Source organism: Pantherophis guttatus, chromosome 1 (assembly GCF_059756535.1).
Source record: "Pantherophis guttatus breed Tessera chromosome 1, ASM5975653v1, whole genome shotgun sequence".
NCBI lineage: Eukaryota > Metazoa > Chordata > Lepidosauria > Squamata > Colubridae > Pantherophis > Pantherophis guttatus.
The window spans coordinates 167067976-167084341 of NC_142063.1; the positions used below are offsets into that span (position 1 = coordinate 167067976).

Here is a 16366-nt window from a genome sequence, read left to right on the forward strand (position 1 = left end):
CTGGTCCCAATTGTGGCTGCTAAGTAAGCACTACCTGAACAAACAATAAAAATGGACTTTTCAATGAGAAAGGGCAAATTCTTTTGAAAGTTTAGATGAGGATTTATTTTAACCAAACTGTTTTCTCATCATAATTTCATTTAGTTTTATGCACTGTATTTTAATATAAAGATTTTAAAATTATCACATGCATAAAATATATAGATTGAAACTAGGATGTATTGGTTGCTGCAAGTTATATGATATATTAAAAAACTATATAACCATATACTTTACACTAACCCTGTTTCAGCGCTTAATTTACACAGGAATTATTTACTTTCTAACACAAGTGTCAACATCTGACATATTTTGCACACTTCTGAGGACATGCTCACAAACAGAACCAAACACAATTTTAAACATACTTTACTGCTAGCCAAGTGCAATGATGTATTCAAGTCATTATCCATCAAGGTTAAATCAGCCTTAGCACTGTTCACCAAAAAATCTAAAATACCAAAAAAACAAAATATTCCATAAGTTTACATCCATAACACAAATTCAAGTATCTTCAGACTCTTGAGATGAAGTTTACATAATAAATTAATAAGAAAAATAAAACTGTGGTAAAAGAGATTAAAACAAAATTCAATAAAATCGCGACATAAAGCAATGTTTTTCCCAAAAGGGCTTTTAGTGTTACTATTTAAAAAGCACAGTGCAGGTATTCTAACTTTCCTTCTCAATTGATCTTCTGTAGCATGAAAAATGCTGGAAGAAACTGTAGGAAAGGTAGGATCACAAATGGTGAATGATATTGTCTGGATCATGTTGGTTCCAGGATGTCACCTTGGGTTAGAAGAATGAATGGGCTCGGGGTGTTATCAGGAACATGGATGAAGGGTTTTGATTACTACTTTTTTTGCTATGGGTATTTGGTACTGTTGCTTGAATTTTGTTAAGCTGTCCAAAGTCATCTGGAATGGGGCAGCTCGGGGTGAAATGTAAAATTTGTTACTACCGGTTCTGTGGGTGTAGCTTGGTGGGGGGAGGGTAATGTGACTGGGTGGGCGTGGCCAACTTTTTTTTTTTTTAACTTTTCAAAGCATTTTTTCTAATGCTTTGAAAAGCCTCTGCCGATCAGGCCACTCAGCTGGGATCGTCAGAGACTTTTCAAAGCATTTTTTTACCACCTCTTCGGCCAAGAGGTTGCAGAAAAAAATACTTTGAAAAGCCTCTGACGATCCCAGCTGAGCCACGTGATCATCAGAGGCTTTTTTTTTTTTACTTTTAAAAGCATTTTTCCATCAGAAGAGGTTGTAGAAAAAATGCTTTTAAAAGTAAAAAAAAAAAAGCCTCTGATGATCGTGCGGCTCAGCTGGGCATGGTGGGGTGGGGGGCGCAGGGATTTTTGCTACCGGTTCTCTGAACCACTGGCCGCCATTGCTATCGGATCGGGCGATCCGCTCCGAACCGGGAGCATTTCACCCCTGGGGCAGCTTACAAATTCAGTTGCTCAAACAATCAATTTTTATTCCATATTTCATGTTTCTTGAATTCTGAACATCCATAAGCCTGCATGGTAAACAATTTATATGTGACATAATTTCTTCTAAATTGTTTTAGAGTTAAATTTATTTATTTATTTATTTATTCATTCATTTAATTAATTAATTACATTTATTTGCCATCCTTCTCATTTCAAAGCAATTCAAAGAGTTATACCATTAAAAGCATTAAAATCACAAAAGAAATTTCTGTAACAATAAAAATGGAAATTACAATGAAAAATAGAATTATAGTTAAAGGATAGGAAGGTAAGAACAGGTTTCACAGATGGGGAGGTGATGAGCTCATTAACTCATCAACCATCCACAGTGTGATGCTCCCCCATTGGTGTCCAAGTCATCTGGCACAGCCAGGTTTTCAGGCTCTTGTGGAGGCTGAAAACGGGATGCGCGGAGGCTGCGGTGGGTGGCGATTCCCGCAGCCTGGAACAGCTGATTGGCTGTATTCTGGGAGGCCAAACCAACCGTCAATCAGTTGCTTGTGCTAAATCAAGCTGTGCTGAAACTGACCAGGCTGTTTGCTGTTTGCTGCAAGGAGGCAAATTGCTGGGAGGCAGAGGCAGATATTTTTTTCTTGTTTTCCTCCTCTAAAGCTAATGTGCATCTTATAGTCCGAAGCGTCTTATAGTCCAAAAAATTCGGTACATATATTGTAAGGAATGTTTGTTGAAAATATAGGAGGTAAAACCAGAAGAGATAGTTTACAATAAATGGGTGCTGGATAAATGAATGTGGCCCATCTACAAAAGAGAATGGCCAGTATGAAAATACATTGAACAGACCTGGTCATAAAAAAATTAATAAAATTGAATTGCAAAACAAATATCTAAAGAAATAGATATTGGAATGAAATGAAAAGAAGGAGAAAATAGAGAAAGATATAGCTGGGTAGAGTTAAGGAGATCCTAAAAGAAGAGAGATGGCAAGTTTAAAGATTTTATTTGAAGTGATGTGTGGGTAGAAGCAAGGATAGAAAGATATGGAAAACTACAGAGAAATCTACTCAGTGTAAACTAGATTGACTTAGTTTTTCTTTTCTTTTCACTTATTTGTAATCTTCTACTTACTACTTCTCAACTATTTTGTGCTTTGCTTAATGTTGCTTATCTGTAAAGGAATACCATAATACACATATCTGTGTATGGAGTGTATATGCATGCATGCTTCTGAACAGCGTCTCAGTAAATTCCTCCTTTATACTTTATTTACAGAATCAGAGTGGTTGCTTAGAGCTTCTGGTATATTTTCTTTTCTTTTCTTACATACAGGTTATCACTTTTTCTTTCCCTCCAACTCTCAACAGCTTCTCTCCTGTCTTCCGCCTTTTTGTCTTGAAGTTTTCTTCTATTGGCCCACCTTTCTTCTAAGGAAGTTGCCAATTAACCCTTTGCCTGCATTCCAGCCAAGTAATAAACAATCTACAATAAAGATGTGTTTTTCCTACCGAACAGATAGACCTATATAATGACATCAGTTATGTTCAGTTTCTAGGAAGCAATTCCTTACCTACAGTTCCTACATGCCCCTTTTCAGCAGCGATGGTAAGTGAAGTTTTCCCTGAATTATCTGCAGCATTTACTTGTGCATTGTGACTTAAAAGGAGCTGCAAGCATTCTACGTGATCAGCAAAGGCTGCTGCATGAAGTGGAGTTCTAGGAAAAAAATGGATCATAGAAACATTTGATTAATTGAGTCATTCCCATCATTTTCCCATCATTTATTTTTATTTATTTCTAATTCATCTCTTAATCTAATATTTCAGGAAAAACATAAAGTATTATTCAAGGTAAAACAAAATTCAGCACAGAACAAAAGCCACATAAATCAATAGCAACATAAATCTGATTCCTTCATTTCCTTCATTTCATTTTCATTTTATTAGATTTCTATACCGCCCTACTCCCGAAGGACTCAGGGTGGTGCACAGCCAAAACAATAAAAACACATACAATACAAAATTTAAAAATAGAATAAAATCAAATTAAATAATTTTGGCCCCGACAAATTTAAAACCCCAAACTTTTAAAACCAATTTAAAATTGAATATATAAAATACAAAAGATATTTAAAATTTTAAAAAATCTTTTCTAAAAGAGGGGGAAAATTAGGCCAGGCCGGCCTGGTGAAATAGTAAGGTCTTTAAGGCGCGGCGGAAGGTGCGCAGATCCGGGATCCTCCGTATCTCTGGGGGGAGCTCGTTCCAGATAGTAGGTGCCCCCACAGAGAAGGCTCTCCCCCTGGGGGCCGCCAGTCGGCATTGTTTGGCTGACGGCACCCGGAGGAGCCCCTCTCTATGGGAGCGTACCGGCCGGTGGGAGGCTATTGGTGGTAGTAGGCGGTCCCGCAAGTACCCGGGTCCTAAGCCATGGAGCGCTTTAAAGGTGGTAACCAGAACCTTGAAACGCACCCGGAAGACCACCGGGAGCCAGTGCAGCTCACGCAGGAGTGGTGTTACATGGGAACGCCATGTCGCTCCCATTACCACCCGCGCGGCTGCACTCTGCGCCAGTTGGAGCCTCCGGGTGCTCCTCAAGGGGAGCCCCATGTAGAGAGCGTTGCAATAGTCCAGGCGGGAGGTGACAAGGGCATGAGTGACTGTGCGTAACGAGTCCCGATCCAGAAAGGGACGCAACTGGCGAATCAGGCGAACCTGATGAAAAATCCTCCCAGTCACGGCCATCAAGTGCTCTTCTAAAGACAGCCGTGAATCCAGGACGACGCCCAAGTTGCGAGCCCTCTCCGTGGGGGCCAATGATTCGCCCCCAATAGTCAGTGATGGCGTCAACTGACTATAATGGGACGTCGGAAACCACAGCCACTCAGTCTTGGATGGGTTGAGCCTGAGCCTGTTCCTCCCCATCCAGATCCGTACGGCCTCCAGGCACCGGGACATCACTTCAAGGGCATCGTTGGGGTGATCCGGGGTGGAGATGTACAGCTGGGTGTTGTCAGCGTACTGATGGTACTCCACCCGAAACCACGGATGATCTCGCCCAGCGGCTTCACATAAATGTTGAACAGGAGAGGCGAGAGGACCGACCCCTGCGGCACCCCACATATGAGGGGCCTCAGGGTCGACCTCTGTCCCCCTGTCAACACAGACTGCGACTGGTCAGAGAGAAAGGAGGAGAACCACCGCAACACAGTGCCTCCCACCCCCAACCCTTCCAGCCGGTGCAGCATGATACCATGGTCGATGGTATCAAAAGCCGCTGAGAGATCTAACAGGACCAGGACAGAGGAGCACCCCCTGTCCCGAGCCCTCCAGAGATCATCAACCAACGCGACCAATGCCGTTTCCGTGCTGTACCCGGGCCTGAAGCCCGACTGGAACGGATCCAGATACGTCGTTTCATCCAGGTGCTGGGGGAGCTGTTGCGCGACCACACTCTCAACAACCTTCGCAACAAAGCGAAAGTTGGAGACCGGACGATAATTTACCAACATTGCCGGGTCCAGGGAAGGCTTCTTGAGGAGAGGCCTCACCACCGCCTCTTTCAAGGTGGCGGGAAAGTCACCCTCACTCAGTGAAGCGTTTATAATCCCCTGGAGCCAGCCTCGTGTCACTTCCCAGGAAGCTAGTACTAACCAGGAAGGACACGGGTCCAATAAACAAGTGGTCGTGTTCAGTCTACCCAGAATCCTGTCCACGTCCTCAGGGGTCACAGGATCAAACTCATCCCAGATAACATTCTCAAGGCCTGCCCCTGTCTCTCCCCCTGAGACTACCCAGTCGGAGTCCAAATCTTCCCGAATCTGAGTGATTTTGTCATACAGATACTGAACAAAATCCTCGGCTCTACCCTCCAAGGGGTCCTCCCACGCTTCCTGGTGGAGCAGGGAGCGGGTCACCCTAAAGAGGGCGGCCGGGCGATTATCTGATGACGCAATAAGAGCAGCAAAATAACTACATTTCGCTGCTTTTATCACCACTAAGTAATTCCTAATGTGGGATCTTACTAGTGTCCGGTCAGATTCAGAAAGACTGGCCCTCCAACTACTCTCTAGGCGTCTTTTCCGGCGCTTCAACTCCCTCAGCTCCTCGGTAAACCAAGGAGCCAATTGAGATCGGCACCGGGTCAGAGGCCGCAAAGGCACGACCCGATCCAGAGCACCAGCAGCCGCCCTATCCCAGGCGGCCACCAGGTCTCCAGTCGAGGCGTGTGCCAGAACCTCAGGAAATGGCCCAAGCTCCATCTGGAATCTTCAAATCTTAAAGAAAAGGGATAGATATTTAATAATTACTTAAAAGGAGACAAATTAATAGAAGGCACAGGAATTTCCCAAAGCAAGGAACCACAACAGACAAATTTTTACTATAAAATTTCTGTGAAGAATTCTTTATGAAGGCAGTCAATACTTGTTTTTAGCTGAGTTCAGGATTAATTATCAACAGTATCACATGCCATCACTCTGCTGATCATCTAATTCCCACAATGCTGTTTTAGGCTAAAGATGTTTACCCATGTAGTAGGCTGTATTGCTATTATCCTTCTCAACTTCTCATCTTTTCATTTTTCATTCTTTCTCATCTTTTCATCTTTCCTACTATCTTCTCCTACTGGTATTTTAAGATTTATCACTTGTTGTTTGTATCTTATGATTAATTATTGTAATTATTTTTATGATCTATGACCTATCACTTTGTTGTATGATTGAGAGGTTATGCACTGGAGACAAGTTCCTTGTGTGTCCAATCACACTTGGCCAATAAATTTTATCCTTCCCTTCCCTTCATCTATGAAATTGGTAACCCCAGCTTTTTAAGTGTTCACTAGTTTTATTTCAACCCATTAAATGAAATTTGGTATTCTTCACTGAAGCAAATGTCTTTGATTTGGTGGAAATCTTTATTAGTGGAATGGAGACTCCCGTTCCTTTTATTTCCTCTAGCATCCTCTTTGAAGAGTTGGGTGAGGTGCTCAATAGGGAGGAAACATTGTTAAAATGTTTTACGTTCCATTTTACTGATAGATGAAAGGCTTCTCCATTAATAAATGAATACAAACCTCTGCCTCAATTTTTAAATGGAACTATAATTCATTATAAATAAAACAAATTAATAAACTACACAACATTTCATCAAAGTAATTCTTACCTTCCTTTTTCATCTTTGCAATTAACAATGCCACCACCAAATGCCCCAATGAGTAGTGAAGCACAATTTTCATGATCATTTATTCTGTTAAGGAAGGATACGATTTAATTCCATGTAATTTATTTCATTAATTTGATAGCATAGTTCAACTAGATTTCCCTAGGTTTACTTTCAATACAGGCTTGCCATTATACTTCAGTCCAGAATGTTGGTACCCTGGATTTATAGCTTTGTCCATAGCATAGTTTGCCCAGTAAAACATGTACAAATTTATGAACTGGTTCACTGACCTTTATTCTCCTCAACTGCCTATATGTGCACGTGAATGAACAAGGAACTACCAATGTACACAACCACACTCCATTGGCTTTTTCAGAAATCTCAATAAATGTATAAGGGATCAGAGGGGGAATCAAAACATGAGTGAGGACAGTTCCCCCTTTCTTCTTTCTTTGTACGTTCACTTTCCCCTTTATACATATTACATACTGTATATAGACCTATAATTTTTAATAGAAATGTGTGAAATGACTTCCTTAAAAGATATTCATTTAAAGCAAGGTAATATATTTTTTAAGTTTGTTTCTTATTATAGCTTTCCTGTTCATGTAACTCTGGCAGTCTGGGATGCTACTTTCATAGCTACTTAGCAGCAACGACAAAACCACAATAATACACTTACAAAGGAGACAAGGGAGCTAAATACTGAAAAAGTCTGTGATGTAATTCTGTCCCCATTTTTACTTTGACTACATCAGTATTATTAAGAATAATAACATCCCCAGGCATTGATTGAAGAGAGAGTGGGAGTTCTCAACATGGTATCACTAATCAAACAATATCACTGTCACTAAGTAAGTCTTCCACAATTTATTTCCAGTAATCAAACACCTACTCAGCTGTCATGAGTTAACTCCAAAAGTTTCTGTAATTAATATGTACATGTGCAAGATGTTCCAAGATTTTTTCCTCTTTCTGATCTGTGCCCATTTAATACTTGGATGAGAATCAACAGAGAATATTGGACTGTAGGCTATGGATATTAGCCTTAAAGTAATTGCCAACCATTTTTGTATTACAGGCAAAAAATGAAAATAATTATGACCATGTCTCATTAATGTTCAGTTCAGGTCAAAGCCATCTTTACATTTGCTTTTATTAAAAACCTCAGACCATAATTTGAAATTAAAGTTTATAGAGTTTATTAAAGTTGCCAGAAAAACTGGCAATCAAAACTACATAAACTATAATGAAAATGATTCATTTCCTAGTACAGAAATTTGCTGAGAAGGCATTTTAATTGCTCATAACTGTGTGCATGGGTGGATTGGGGACTAATATTATAAAAATAGCACTATCTCAAAGGTTTATTGTTTTTAAATTCCAAGTTAACTTGGCACACAGCCTAGGCTATAGGAAGTGAAATTTACTGCTATTTCTACTTACACCGCACAGTGCAATGGAGAAAAAGAGTTTCCATGAAAGTTGCGAAAAGCTTTATGTTCCAACAGTACCTCTATACAGTTTTCATTTCCTGTAAGAGATCAGATGATAATTTCAAGTTCCAAAACAAAAAAAGTGCTTAATATTGTCAAAAGAACTATGCTTTATCATTCAGTTTGATATTGATTCTCTGAAGATACTTTATCCAGCATCAAAACGGTGCTCTGTTTCAAGTCAGCATATTGTTCAGTTACTAAACCTGAGATAGTCTGCATATGTTTTGTGATTCCCATTTTTTAAAAATAAAATAATTTTATTCATTTGGTAATATAAAAAGTCACTGGGACTGCTGTATGGGAGGGCCACAATTCCATCATATTGCTCAATACAAAGCATCAATGTGTTCAAAACACATATATCCCCCAGTTTAAGAATGTCTCCAGGTCTGTCCTTAAGTCAAATTTGTATGTAAGCTAGGAGAGCATTATTGCATAATATATTGTCTAAGTAGTATGATATAATGAATTGAACTATTGTGAGTTTAACTTGAATCACTGTATATTTAACTTAACTATAGTCATCCTTAAACTGGGGCTTTCTTAACCTGGAGACTAGCTGTATTGCATCTCAGTGGCAGGGAAGGGGAAATTCTGACCAACTGAAAAACTGCTTAGAGCTTCAGTGTCAGATTGAAAACTGGACCATTCACAAGAAATTGGGTCAGCTGTCAAATGGAGACAATGCGGATCATAAAGACATGGTGTTGAACTGGGAATGGTGCCAAATCTCTAATAATTTACAACAAGATACAATTATTGTTTTAGAAGCTCTGTAATCTCTCTTTGCATGCAATTTCCATACAACACTAAATAGCCAGTAATAAATATCTGCTTGGCATAAAAGATTACCGTTATAAGAAGCCCAGTGCAATGGTGTATAATTCTGATTATCTTTAAAATTGTAGTCTTCCGAAAGTGCCAACTGCATTAATTCACTCAGCCATGTGGCATGACCACGAGCTGCTGCATAATGTAGAGGTGTCCTGCCTCTGGCATCCTTACACAGAATTAATACTTCTTGTTCCAACAGCATTTGAATGCATTCCTCATGCCCTGTCATAATCTTTTTCAAATAAGATTTAAAAATTAGATTGATTTTAGTAAAATATGCCTTTCAACTCATAATGCTATGCAAGATAATCAACAATCCTAAATAAATATAAACAAAAACTGATTTTTTTTTAGTAACTGAAAAAACTTGTCTGAAATATTAATGATAAAGATTTGGGTTGTTTCTGGAATAAAACATGTTCTACTTGGGTGGTCAGTGACAAAGATTTTTTTAGTAACTTGCATATATGGAAACATGGACATTGGATACTATCTTCTCTAAAAATTTAATGAAAATAAATACTTTTCAGAGTGTTCTTTATAAAAATATATTCACATACTGCATCAAGGGTTCTTCCAGACAAAGAGCCCCTAACATTACCAGTACAAACCCAACAACTTTCAAAAGTGTTCCAAGCATGCTTGGAATAGTGACATTTTTGGTGAACATCCACAAGAGCCAATCTAAAATGTTTATGGTAATGATGCATCTTGAACTGCTAGAAATTATTTTAATTTTTCCCCATGCATTCTTGGAAATATAAGAATTTTTTAAAAATTGGGTTACTTGAAAACAATAATAATTAATTAATTAAATATGAGGATGAGACATCTTTGAAAAACTTGTTCCAAGAATTTCATTATTTAAATTTGAAAAGTAGAGGAACAACTTAGAAAATTAGATATGCTAAATACATTAACATATGTCAGTAGGCATACACAATCTTACTATGAACCCACTGTGCTTTGCATAAAGGATTATTGACAAAACCTATATGTAAAGCTATGAGCAGAGCCCCCTCCAAAAGGACTGTCTTTTTTCTAATCGTCGTAAAACCTTAAAGCCTTAGTAAAACCAATTAAAATTTAGGTTGCCAAAATTCTGCCTCTCTGCCTAAAAAACTCGATTGCATCTTCACAAAGGCAGTATTCTGATACCTTTTCCAACTCTAACATATATTTCTAAATATGACCAAACTCTTCCTCTAAGGTAGTGCTATATAACTGTGGACTGCACAGCTTTTGTCATATTTTCTTCACCAATCAAGAGATGTATTATATCCATTCTTTTATAAAATACTGCTTTAAAAAAAAATTAAGGATTAATTGAGACATCTAAAAGAGCAATTTCCAGCAAAGGTTTGCAGATCATTGTTGCTTGCGTTCAGAGACTCTACGTGATATATGTTAGAATCAAAGTCAGCTTTAGTGTTCTGTATTCTTCTCTACCATTATTAAGCATATGTGCAATTGAAAAAACATACAGCAGAAACACAGGATAAAATGAGAAATTACCCCTCGATGTAAAGCAGTACATCCCAGGATATCAGCTGCATCAACGGATGCCTCTTTTTCAAGTAACAAAGAAACAGCGTCTATGTGCCCATAAGCCACAGCTAGCATCAGTGGAGTTCTAAACAACGAGAGGCCCATAACCGTCATCATATATTCCTGATTTGTGATTTTATTCAAAAGTATTTGCCACTTCTCCAAACACTGTAAAATTCATTAGTATATATATATGTTTCCAGAGATAGCTAGATTTGGTAATATTGGAGGTTCATGAAGCATTAATATTCAAACTTTGTCCATTATCTAAAAAGAAGCAGCGAAATGTTTATTTCTAATTAGTTGGCTTTACCTAGTGCTGTGTCTCCTAACTTAATTGTTTCTGTTTGGATATTCTTAACTCTAAAATGAACATGAAAAGGAATAGACATCAATCCAACCTACAATTATGGAAATATAACAGTATGCTGAAGTTCTATCCCAAACATATCTCCCACTAGGATTATTTTTTTTAAAAAATCAAAACATAGTAGTAACACTATACATAAATAAAATAAATCTATAGCTAATCATAATAAACCATTGCTAAGATTTTTATTTGAAATGAGACTGCATTTAAAAAGCCTTCATATTATCACTGAATCATTTATTTGTAAAAGGTTATGCTTAATTCTTAATTTTATTTTTGAAAAAATAAATGTAAAATTCAATCTATGGAACAGGCCAGAGTCTACATAAAAAGGTTTATGTGGAAACATTTCCCCATATCTATTTGGGAATTTGCCCATTTCAAATTTGTCCATTCTGGGAGGAAATGGATAGACAAAAAGTTATGGTAATTCCATTCTATCCTATTTCCCATAACACATGGCTATATTTATGAACCAACTTCTGGATTTTAATTCTTTGTCACACTGCACTATTATCAGAGTCAATTTTTAAAATCTGGAGGAAAAAATGTTTTCTGCCCTTCAGCAATTGACAGCTGTATGTTCTCAGGGGAAGAGGCATGGGGAAGCCAGAGAGAGATTCATTGCATCCAGAAATATGTGCTATTTTTCTACATGCACAAAGATTTTTATTTATTTTTATTATTTGCTAGATTTTTATTCCACCTGTATTCCTTTTGAAATTGCTGATGGTTCAAACATACCTAATCCTCCTCCCTCCTCCTATTTTTCCCACAACAACAATCCTGAGACGTGGGCTAGGCTAAAAGAGAGGGTTCGGTACCCAAAGTCTCCCAGCTGGCTTTCCTGGGTTAAGCTATCGGATATAATCACATATACAAGAACTGACTCCAAGAAGCGAGATTCACAGGGAGCTAGAGTAGGGCCATCTTTCAAGATTCTGGTTCATATTAACAGGAGACACATTCAGTCTGCATTTCTAAAGAGTCCTTTACTTCAAACTTTTATTCTCACTACCATTTGTCTAAAATGTAAAATAAAGAACACACTTCTGGCATCTGGCATGGGGTTGGAATGTTTTCTGTAGCAGAAATCCCAGAGGACATCTACTGGACATACACTGGCAGTGCAACACCAATTATAATCTCATTTCGTCAGGGTTGCTGCAGATTTGCTTTTTCTATTTCTTGCCTCACAGAGGCTTAACCATGATTCTTGTCCTTGGTTACCAGTTTCTTACAGCTGTAACGGTTGTGTCCAACTGCTTTTCTCCTCTTTGACTCCAGTATTATTAGCTGAAGAACAGATAGCAGCAGCATTAATTGGTTAGCCATGGCGTGGGAAGGCGATCCTTAATTTTAAGATATTAAATTAACTTCTGAACATCCTTGAATGAGGACATAACCACGATTGATATCGAAGTGATACTGCTTAAAATGATCTCAAGGTCACTCAAATTATAAATTTCAAAATGAAATAAACTTACTGTCCTTTGGCATCCACTACGTCAGGGTTATCTGTTACTTCTAATAAAAGTCGTAGACATGATGTATGCCCATTGATGACTATGAAGGGGAAAGACATACTTTAAATGTTTTTCAAATAAAAGCCGTGAAAGAGTCAAACTTGTATCAAATAATATTTAGGAGAAAATGTTTTTGAATAATCCATTAAGAAAGAAAAATATTCATTCCTGAAGTTCATCTTTTAATATAAGAAGTAAATTTAGATATGAATTTTGATGATTTAATTCATATTCATTAAAAGTTTAATTATGTAATGCTTATTCTCCAAAAATATTGACTGCCATTAGGAAGAAGAGCCAAAATATATATTGTCTTTGATGGGATGAGAAAATAGAGAATTGAGAAATGACATTCATATTTTTGTACATGCATTATATTTTTCAAGATTGTTTTGACCACTGCAGTATTATCCAAAGACATACGGAAACTAGCAGCAGCAGCAACAATTTTGAGTTTCTACTATAAAGAAATCCTATCTAATTATAGTCAAATATGGCCTGCTTCAACTACTATTGGTGGACAATGTAAACCTGTATTTAGCCAACAGAGGTCTCTATCAGGCCATGCTAAGATAATGCATCATTTCAATACAAAATAATATACAGCACTTGGTTTATTTGTTAACTACTCTAAAAATAAATGGCAATGTATAATCAGTTCTAAACTATGGCATAAGGAAAATTAAGTAGGTATATCCAATTACAGATGTGCTGATCTAAATTCAAAATGCCTAACAGCAAGTACAACTCAAGAGGAGAAACAGATCTAATTCACAACATGCTGACATCACCAACTGGAGTCTGGTTCAGGAGGGGCAGAATTCTGAACCTAGGAGTTTGTTCTAAGGACTAGAACTTGAGTGGAACTTCGCGGGCCAATTTTGGTTATGCTAAGCTTTCTTCATTTCAGTGATATAATTATGAAATGTTAGGGTACCATTTGGCTAAGCAAAATGATCATGTGCAACTAGGGATCAGGAGATCTGTAAACTTATTACTGCTTCACCCTGCAATAAAACATGATAATTTGATCAACTGGTAATAAGATTCAAGGATCATGATTCGCTATAGTTGTCTGGTCACACACCATCTCTGTTTTGGGGTAATATAAGTAGTCCTTGATTTAACAACCATTTATTTAGCTATCATTTGATGTTACAGTGACACTAAAAAAAGAGACTTACAGCTGGTCTTCACACTTAAAATTGTAGTGCCCCCAAAGCACAATCCACGCTAGGCAACAGGCATGTATTTATGATGGTTGCAGGGTCCTGGGCGGGGTGGGGGGTGTCACATGACTACCATTTATGACTTTCCCAGCTGTCTTCCAATAAGTAAAGTCAATGGGGAGAACTGGATTTGTTTAAGGACTGTGTGATTCACTTAATGGCCAGAGTTATTTGCTAAATGACTGTTACATAAAAAGATTGTAAAATTGGGCACAATCATGGGATTACTCACTTATGGATTTAGCAAAGGAAATCCCTTGTTCCAATTGTGGTAATAAATCAAGGACTACCTGTAATATGTTGTGCTTACTTTATTTCTTCATTTTTGGAGACTTAGTAATAATTCATTTTTAGCATAGCTCATTAAGAAAGAAGGAGTATTTCCGGGGCAAAAAACTATAGAGATTCTCACTCTTATATTTTCTTATTCATAAAGAAGTCACGTGAAATAGTAATTTTCTAAAATTGCTATAATTTGTTTCTTTCTTCAACCTGAATTATTATGTAGAACTCAGGTCATGCAATACACAAAATGATCTTATCATAACAGCGGGAACAGAACAGATATAAATTACAGTTTGCAATTTTTGCTGCAGTTATCTCCCACTACACCACAAGTCTTCAAACTTGGCCGCTTTAAGACTTGTGGACTTCAACTCCCAGAATTCTCCAGCCAGCTGTAGCTGGAGAAGGAACCAAACTTTGTCAAAGCTGATATCCCCATGAGCATACATTTCTGCATACATTTCTTTTTAACTGTAGTCAGTGTATCAAAATAATAGCATCTCACCTACCTGAGGCATGGAGTGGGGTTCGTTGTGTGATGTTATCTTTCACTGTGACAGAAGCACCCTGATTGATGAGCGCTTCAACACATTCCATGTGTCCTTTAAATGCAGCAAGGTCCAGGGCAGTACGTCCTTTTTCATCTCTAATATCCAGATCTACTAGTGACTGAAGCAGCACTTCTAATGCTTCATGGTGACCATTATAGGCCTAGGAAATAAAATGAGGTACTTAAGACCAGTGATTTTCAAACACTGAGAATACACCAAGATTTCTCCTGATATGAAAACTGAACAGGGAAGAAATCTCATTAGTCTCGTGAAACCTGTTTCACAATGTGGTATTTATCTCTTCAAAATAAACTATACTTTTCAGGGTTTTTCTCTGGAATTGCATTTTAAAAAAATGATTAAAACTGGTACATAAACTAACCCGGTAGGGATTTTAACCTATTAAAATTAAATGAATTTAGAATAATTTTTGGAAATAAGTAATACATGCATCCTAATAGAAAGGAATCTGAATTGGGTGACAAGTATTTTTTAATTTTTTTAAAAAGTAGATTTTTATAACCTACACCAATCCAAAAGAACCCTGGGAGACGTATAACATCAAACAACAAAGAAAACAGAGAAATGGAATACTAATAAATACTTAAATCCAAGAACCATCAACAAGTACAATCCCCGCGGCCCCCCCCCCAAAAAAAACCTAAGAAAGTCTCAGATAAAAGGCAAGGTAGATGCCACAGTCCGTCAGCTGGACCAGAAGCTGAAGGAAAAGTTTTAATCAGTTTACATAATCACAACAAAATGGAAGCTACACATACTTTGGGGAGGGGGAATACTTCATAAGCTGTTCTGTGTATGTATTTCTGTACATGTGGTAATGAATATTGGCAGACTATTTTGCAAAAAAATCCTTAGAACAGTTTGAGGGGGCAGCTCAGGAATGGGCACATTAATTGTAAATAACATATAAACAATTCAATTTAAACCTTCAAAAGTTTCTCAGATTCCATAGTCAGTATTTTACAGGTAGCCCTCGAGTTACCACCTCATGGAGCCAGCCATATACCTGCTTGACAATTTTATGATTTTTTTGAGGCAATCATTAAACGGACGTGGCCGTAAGTGTGAACACCAAGGTAGTTAAGCAAAGGGCACAGTCATTAAGTGAACCCATTGTTCACTATGGTACAGTTTTGCTTGCTTTGTTTGCTTACCCACATTTGCTTCTCTAACTGTGATTGTATGCAGAGCTGCAGCTGGACAGATATTCTGAAGTGCACAAAACTGCTTTTAATATTAATTAGAAGACCTGTGACTCATTGGATCATCATTTCAGAGATATTTCCTTAACTAAACAGAGAACTAGAATGACCATGGGTGGCATAAAAAAATAAGTTGGAGCTGGAGTGAGTTATGACTTCCTATTGACTTCCCCATTGAATTTCCTTGTGGGAAATTGGTAATGAGCATTGGAAATCTTCTTTCCTCTCTCCCTCCCTCCTTCCCCTTTTCCTTCTAAAGAGGCAGGTAGATGACCGCAGCAGTGTGGTAGCGGCAGAAGTTTGACAATGCTGAAGCAGCCAGAGATTCCCCAGAGTCATTGACTGAAATAGTAATTGAACAAATATATAAATAAAAACTTCATTCTCTTTGTAGTAATAGGTCCCAGCATTCTGTAAGTTAGCTCATTTGAGGTACTTTGGTTGAAAACATTTTGCCCTGAGACACATAATTTCATCCAGTTGAAGGTTACAGACTATAGATAGTCTTTATATGAATAATTTGAACATAGTAAAGAAATAAACCATCACACAGTTCTTGAACTTGTTATTCTAAGTAGTAGCATATTTATATCAGCTCCCAAATTAGCTTAACTAAAACTGACTTTAACTCTTTCCCCATCTCTAAGAGGAGG

General features: G+C 37.7%; 1 protein-coding gene across 8 annotated transcripts in view; it reads right to left on the minus strand.

Moving 5' to 3' along the window:
- The window catches only part of ANKRD44 (ankyrin repeat domain 44), a 139433-nt gene that overhangs the window by 13739 nt on the left and 109328 nt on the right, over nt 1–16366 (minus strand). For all 8 annotated transcript variants that reach the window (XM_087882129.1, XM_034429972.3, XM_087882128.1 and 5 more), the window contains 8 exons: nt 14449–14650; nt 12387–12465; nt 10497–10614; nt 9000–9213; nt 8095–8182; nt 6649–6732; nt 3057–3202; nt 408–490 (listed from right to left, as the gene is read on the minus strand). In XM_087882129.1, coding sequence (XP_087738255.1) covers nt 408–490; nt 3057–3202; nt 6649–6732; nt 8095–8182; nt 9000–9213; nt 10497–10614; nt 12387–12465; nt 14449–14650 — 1014 coding nt within the window. The remainder of the gene's footprint in view (nt 1–407; nt 491–3056; nt 3203–6648; nt 6733–8094; nt 8183–8999; nt 9214–10496; nt 10615–12386; nt 12466–14448; nt 14651–16366) is intronic.